The sequence below is a fragment of the Notothenia coriiceps genome, unplaced genomic scaffold (genome assembly GCF_000735185.1).
Source record: "Notothenia coriiceps isolate Sejong01 unplaced genomic scaffold, NC01 NC01_scaffold00007638, whole genome shotgun sequence".
NCBI lineage: Eukaryota > Metazoa > Chordata > Actinopteri > Perciformes > Nototheniidae > Notothenia > Notothenia coriiceps.
Window position 1 is genome coordinate 1 of NW_011340339.1, and position 7,267 is coordinate 7,267.

The following is a 7,267-nucleotide window of genomic DNA, read 5'->3' on the forward strand; positions in this document are numbered from 1 at the left end:
TCAACCAAACCATGTTTTAACTATTGTCTGCTTATTAACACAACTTATGCTAATTGTCCAAATTGCCATTATGCAAGTTAGCTGCAGTTTCAATTAGCTTGAGAACCCTACTATACCTTTCTATCATAAGACTTTGGGGTGCTCAACATTTCCGGGTTCACAATACGACTCTCTGATCTGCAGACACACTATGGTGTTGATTTCTTTCAAGTTAAAGTCCGTCCTCAGCTCTTCTACATGTGATGAACCCTGGTGTTGAGCTCTGACAGTGAAAGCAGATCTTCTCTCGTCTGCAGTGAGATGGAGGAGGAGGTGGAGTTCCAGGAGTTTAAGCGCAGCTACCTGAAGGGGATTATCGATGACGATGATGAAGATGGAAACGTGTCGGCCTGTGACGACGCTGCGCCCATAGAGAAATAAAGGAGACGGAACGAGCGGCGAAAAAACAAACAGCCTCTCCTCAGAGTTTTAGTTAAGGGACCATATCTGTGATTCAGCCTGTTTACGTCACTCCGTCATACGGGAGAGCATTAGGGTCACATGAGGGGGAAATGGGGATGTGACCAAAAGTAACAAATTATTAAGTTCCTACTTTATTCTTAGAAATCTGAGATTTTCAGGAAAATAAATTACCAGAAAAAACTCAATATTGTTTTACTTTTGGTCACATCCCAATATTTTCCCTCATGTGGTCAAAACCCTCTTCCGTACACTCGGGTCAAAACTGCTTATTTTTAGCACACACTTCAAACATCAAGCAGACCCAACGCAACACACATTACCACATGAAGTATTGTCTATATGCGTATAAATATATGCAGTTTCTTATTGATATTGATGCAGGCTATAGCCTTAATACTGTAGATGACTCGCAGTCAAAGACGCTTTGTCTTTAGCTGATATGCAGAACCACTGATATGGTCTTCATGAAATGAATCGTTCTGATTTATTAGTATATTTGTTGTGCTTTTTCAGTCATGCTTCTACAGTAGTTCCTGACTCTTAGAACAAGAGGCTGAAGCAAAGACTACGTTTAATCATATTTGATTTGAGCTCAAAATGGTGGTGTGAATAGGATTACTAAAACTAGGCCAAATTAAACTGGCCTTCCTCTGATTCCTCTCCTGTAGTGTGATCTATAGGTTTGTGTGCATGTAAATGGTCTGCAAAGATTAAAATCCCTCCCTTCTCCTCCATTGGACTCCTTTGTTTACTTCCAGCACATAGTGACATCAATACGGAACACTCGTGCTCCTATTGGCTAGCGCTCGAACACGTCGTACGTGATAGGCTGAGGGGCGGGACATCTCTAAGCAGAGACGTCACGTGGTACCCATGTCAGAACAAACTGCCATCTCTGCAGACTTTGACACGGACAATATATTTAAATGAACACAAGACTTTAGTTTTGTCTCTTGGTTTGAGAGTTTTTTAAATGTTATCTGTTTCTGAAAAAAGACAAAAGCAAGCCTCAGGAGAAAGTAAACTTTTAATTTCAGACAAAAACCACAATGCACAGATCCCAGCATCTTACCCACATCTGCGTTATCGCTCAGGACGCCTCAGTCAGCGCTTCAGGGGAGCTTTCATTCATCCTTACGACACATTGTGTTCACCTCTGTGTCGTCCAAAAAGTCCAGAAATCGACATACTTGTTTTTTCCAATTCACCACAAGGTTTTAAAAGTGATTTCGTAAAGAACTCATGACCCCTTCTTCCCTGTTGAGTCACGCTGAATATCTGTTATCTAAAATATTAAAGACAATTTCATCTTCTTAAAAAATGAATTCAGTTTTAATGTTTATTTTTATGAAACAACATTTTTGAACCCACCCTCAAACTTGATGACTTTTTATTTGGTGCAGTTAATAAACAAACACATGGTTGTCTGACCAGGACCTCCACCATCTGGTTTCCTTCACAGCGCCTTCCCTCAAGCCTCTTTCTGATTTTGACTTGACTTTTGCACGGTGATGTTTCACATATTTATATTTTCAATCAAACAACGGCATTTCCCTTTCCAATCTCTCTCTCTCTTTGGCAGATTTATTTTCAATACAAATCACATCTTCTTTCGCTAAACCAAAATATTTGAATTAAAAAACTTGAGTGAGACAAAAGAACGGCAAGGGTTGTATTTGAACTGCAGATCTCACATTAGTATATCTATGAACCCAGCCAGCTAACAGAGTCAGCTCCAATGTGGCTCAAATATAATGACATGACCAATTTCCTGCATCAGACCTGCCTTCAGTTTGCCTCTCATGTATCAAGTCTGGATACAAACCGATCCCTTTTGACTGCAGAGGAATAGAGAGGTGCGGGAATGAGTCCTAAAACCCGGAAATGAGTCAGCAGTTTCAGGTTCAGCCGATGTTTTTTGTTGTCTTTGGTTCGAAGCCTGAAATAAGCTCTGTGATTAAAACGAGCTGAAGACATTTCGAACCAAAACACGTCATCCCTCCTGCTCCACTTTATTAAACCCACCATTGTGCTCCCTACCTTCACTGAGGAAGATGCACTAATCTGCGAGAAACGGCTTGAAGCTTTTCTGCCTCTTCCAAATAACAATTTCTAAAAGGAAGATGCAGCTTGGCCTGTTTTGAAGATGGTCCTAATCCTCTTTGTGCTGTCAAGTGATTTCTTGCAGTGCACATTTAAAGACAAATCAGCCAATCTCAATATTTATACATAGTTTGATCTTCTTTCCATCGTCACTGAATGAAGTGACTCTGCTCAAACTCGACTCTGTTGCTTTTGTCTGAAATAAAATGACGAAGTTGTTGCAGGGCTTGTGATCCAAGCAGCCGCCTTGCTTGTAATTTAAAATAATTAACTTTTATCAAACGTTACGCATCATCAACATTTAAAAAGGTAGAAAGTATTAAGGGTCTAAAACTAAACTGCAGGTCGCTGAACTCAAGGATTACAAAACATTTACTCAGAGGATTCGTAGTGCTTTAAAAACATTTAATTATTTCTGAACCTCTACAGCTCAGCGGTCTAACCGTTCATTAAAGTAATTACAAAAAAGCATTTGTGCATTTTGCTATTTCAGTGAGTGTTGAATCATGAGACTGAATATATCTCCACTTTTAAAGGAGGGGTATTTCCCCTTAATGAATCGCATTTAAACAAAAATTATTTTATTTTATTGTTTCCTCAATTTGTTATTCGTTTTCCAAGACTCCAACACAATACCGTCTGTTATGAGTTTACTAAACCACGTGATAAACTGAAGAAACTGAAACGTTGACTTTAACCAAATATTATATCAACACATTTCACAACGGTATTAGGTTAGATGAAAGAAATACTATTAAGTTAAAAGAGGTTCAACTTCATATTTTTGCTTTCAACTAACATAATACAGTTATGTGAAACGTACCACTGAGAATGTTGATTAAAATTGGAATATCTCGTGCTACGAAGAGGGCGTCCATATGGGACCTGTTCTGGGTGATAGCTAGGGTTAGGTTACTGAATTAGGGTTAGGTTACTGAATTAGGGTTAGGTTATTGAATTAGGGTTAGGTTACTGAATTAGGGTTAGGTTATTGAATTAGGGTTAGGTTACTGAATTAGGGTTAGGTTATTGAATTAGGGTTAGGTTAATGAATTAGGGTTAGGTTATTCAATTAGGGTTAGGTTACTGAATTAGGGTTAGGTTTTTGAATTAGGGTTAGGTTACTGAATTAGGGTTAGGTTACTGAATTAGGGTTAGGTTATTGAATTAGGGTTAGGTTATTGAATTAGGGTTAGGTTACTGAATTAGGGTTAAGTTATTGAATTAGGGTTAGGTTATTGAAATATGGCTAGGGTTAGTTTAAGGGGCTATTTACCACCGGTAATGCTGTGTACAATTTGATTATTTTGGGCTACGAGGTGGGAAAGTGTAATGGTGCGGGTTAAAAGTTAAGTTATGGAAGTCCATCCAATAGCTGTTGAGATGTTTCACCTGAAAACCAAAATGGTCAGCGCTAAGAGGATTCGATTTTAATCTGTAATGGATACAATTGGATAACTGCGATCTTATTTGCACCCCCAGGTTTTTATCTGTTTTACCGGATTATTGCATAGTCATTAAACCTGTAGATCAAAAAGCTCTAACGTTCGTAAAATTGACATGGGCCTCTAAATATTTTTAAATGAGCGTCAGGTGTATACACTAACTCCAAACACCAGAGAGGACCGACATCAGTAACAGTGATCGTTCTTCTCTTAACTCATACGGACACATAATTAATTACCTTTATTTTTGAAATAACGTCCTGCACTGAGCTTCTCTGTGTTAGGGTATTTATATTTCACACATACTTTATTCATTTCTGATGCAAAACCACTGACAGATGAGCGGAAAACGCTGATATATATTGAATTCTCTCGCTATAGACGCTCCCCTCACAAAATGGCCGAGAATGCACCGTGATTCTCAATCCTATTGCAGCGTCAGATCATAAAACCGTTTTATTTTTGTAGATAATGTGACAAAATACCCCTCCTTTAAAACATGCATTGGTTTTGATTGGCTTGAGGCGTCATCTACCCGCGACTGACTGACTATGGTTGAGGCGTGGTGGCTTGCGAGGAACTATTCCAGGTGAATTTGCCCTCATACATTTCAGGGGGAATAATTTGAGAACCTGGTCCTTCTCGACCAAACATGGTCATTTCGCAGGAGTCAGGGTACAGCAGAAACCCAGAAAAAATGCTGATGTAATCATCGCCGGCTATCACGCCGTTGAAGTTGTCGTCCTTCACCTGCAGCCACACTTTGTTCCCCAACACGAGGTGCAAGACGACGGTCATCGTGGCGGAGGACAGGTTGTTCACTTCAGTCGCCATTGCCATGCGATCGAAGTTTTTGTACAAGCCGACAACAACGGGCTTCCCGGAGACGGCCAAGCTGAAGCTGAAGACAAAGGTGCCGTTGACGGGCGCCGTGTACATTCCCATCTCTGGGTTGAAGTGGCCCTGCAGGTTGAGGATGACTCGATTGAAAGCAATGGGCCAGTTTGGAGCAGGATAGGGGCTGTCCAGAGCGGCGGAGAATGAAGATTTAATGGGCGTTGAGCATGGCCCGGGGACCCCCCTCACACCCAGGTCACCCTTGTTGCCCTTAAGCCCCATGGAGCCTTTGTCACCCTGGGCACCATCGTCCCCTTTATCCCCATTGAACCCTTGATCTCCTGGAAGTCCATTTGTGCCGTTTATCCCATCGGTGCAGTTACACATCCCCTGCTCACCTTGGTCCCCCTTCAGGCCGTCCATGCCGGGGTTTCCAGGGGTTCCCAGGTCCCCCTTAGGGCCCTTCATACCTTTCTGTCCCATTGGTCCCTGAACCCCAGGAAGACCTCGAGCTCCGGCTGGTCCTGCGGAGCCTTGTAGACCCGGCGGACCTGGCACACTTTCACAGGATGCGGGACAAATACCGTCTTCTCCCTGAGGTCCCAGGGGTCCTGGGGGGCCTTCAGATCCGAAGTCCCCTTTGTCTCCTAGAGACACAATAAGGACACATGCATTAGGGCTGCTCTATTAGGGGGCAAATAACTAATTGCAATTAAGATATGATTTGCGAAATATGGAATATGGAAGATGGTATGATCATGAAACAAAATGTACATTAACATGATGTAATTGAGTATATACTGTATATATATATAGACCTCTCTGCAGCTACACAACACAAATATAGAATAATGTGCAGCCCTAATATTAATTACAATTAGAAATGTCTTTGTGAACCCAGCCAGTTTAGCTATAGCAAAATGGGAATGTGACGTCATCTACTCCCAGTATATGTTCATGTACTGGAAGATTAATTACGCTGTTTTGTTAGCATAACATTAGCTGTCTAACCTCTGTCCGGATGACTCTATAGTCAATGAACCTGTAGATCTGAAGGTTCTCGAGCCCCTGTTTGTAAACCCGACATGGTTTCGTATTGCAGTGTCAGATCATAAAACAGTTATATTTTATTTCAGTCGAGTCATGACTTCCATTTAGCATAATCTGTACAGTGATCTCTGCAGACCTTTGTAGCCTCGTGAGCCTTTCATCCCGGAGAGTCCGGTGCCGCCACTCTGACCCTTCTCCCCCAGGTCTCCCTTCTGACCTGAAACCGCAGACAAAGACAGAACAAATATTACAAAACAAATCACAGGCAAGACGAGCTGACCTGCATCCTTCCCTGTTCCATAGTGATGTCACTATAAGATAAGCTCAGTAGTTTAACAGCAACAGGGTAAGGATGAAAAACAGGACAGAACAGAACAAGATTAATACAATTCAAGATAAAATCAAAGATAAAAATGTGTAAACATGGAGTCCAATTATCTTATTTTATTATCAAGCTTTATATTTACTTTTGCACTAATGTGTAACCAGCATGTTGCAGATGATTTTATATTTTAACCCGGAGGGAACACAGGGATTGTGACGAGTCAGAGCTAGCATGTAGCTGTACATGCTAACAACACGCCTGAGGCCGGTGTGTTTGAAGTGAAGTCTTGAACTCACCCTTGATCCCTTGAACGCCGGTGAATCCTCGCGGCCCGGAGAAGCCCGTCATCCCTCTCACCCCGGCACTCCCAGGAGTTCCTGACAGGGATCACACACAGGTATTCATTTTAATATTAGACATATGAAGAAGTTAAACTTTAAACATCCATGACTTAAACACTTTATCCAGGATCAAAGCCACATAGCTGCACCTGCAAGGTGAATACAGCTGGTAACAGAACAAGTGTTTGAATGCGTACATTAACAGGTTTATGATATCACTGCCCCGTCTAAGACACCATCTGACTTTCATTACATTTGACTCGAGTGTTTCCTCAACTTAATGTGTTGCTTAAAATAATCCTTCTGCATACAGTATGTGACACTGTGAGTGTTGCACGGCCATACGGCTCAGCTGACTCAGATAAGGAGATATATGATACATTATGATGTGATATGCCGCGGACTGTACTTAATGTTACTCTGATCCGGTTACTTATGTTGTGGCAGATATTTAAGTAAGCTTTCTTAACGCTAATGTTATAATAGTCAGATTGCTCTGAAGATGGGAGGTGATATTCTATTAATGTTCACGTTCACACAGTCGGTGATTTTTGCCGGCCGTCTTTCCTGCAACGGCAGCTTTTCTGTATTTCCTTTCTCCTGTAATATGACTTGATCGCTTTAAACTCCGCACACTGAGCTCTGATTGGTCAGCAGGCAGTGCTTTCACTGAGTTGAGCTCTTAGCCTGCAACCTAACCTGCT

General features: G+C 41.5%; 1 protein-coding gene across 1 annotated transcript; it reads right to left on the reverse strand.

The window, feature by feature from the left end:
• Nucleotides 1-1,471: 1,471 nt before the first annotated feature.
• Nucleotides 1,472-6,601, reverse strand: LOC104944194 (otolin-1). Its single transcript, XM_010769700.1, has 3 exons — nucleotides 6,519-6,601; nucleotides 6,034-6,114; nucleotides 1,472-5,494 (listed from the first exon to the last, which is right to left on the reverse strand). The coding sequence occupies exons 1-3, from the start codon at nucleotides 6,568-6,570 to the stop codon at nucleotides 4,560-4,562; spliced, it is 1,068 nt and encodes a 355-aa protein (XP_010768002.1). The 5' UTR covers nucleotides 6,571-6,601; the 3' UTR covers nucleotides 1,472-4,559.
• Nucleotides 6,602-7,267: the final 666 nt, after the last annotated feature.

Coding starts and splice junctions, on each gene's coding strand:
- LOC104944194 (XM_010769700.1), bottom strand. CDS start 6,570: ATGACGGGCTTCTCCGGGCCGCGAGGATTCACCGGCGTTCAAGGGATC. Junction 6,115..6,518: donor CGGCGTTCAAGGGATCAAGG/GTGAGTTCAAGA, acceptor CTGCGGTTTCAG/GTCAGAAGGGAGACCTGGGG. Junction 5,495..6,033: donor AGGCTCACGAGGCTACAAAG/GTCTGCAGAGAT, acceptor TTGTGTCTCTAG/GAGACAAAGGGGACTTCGGA.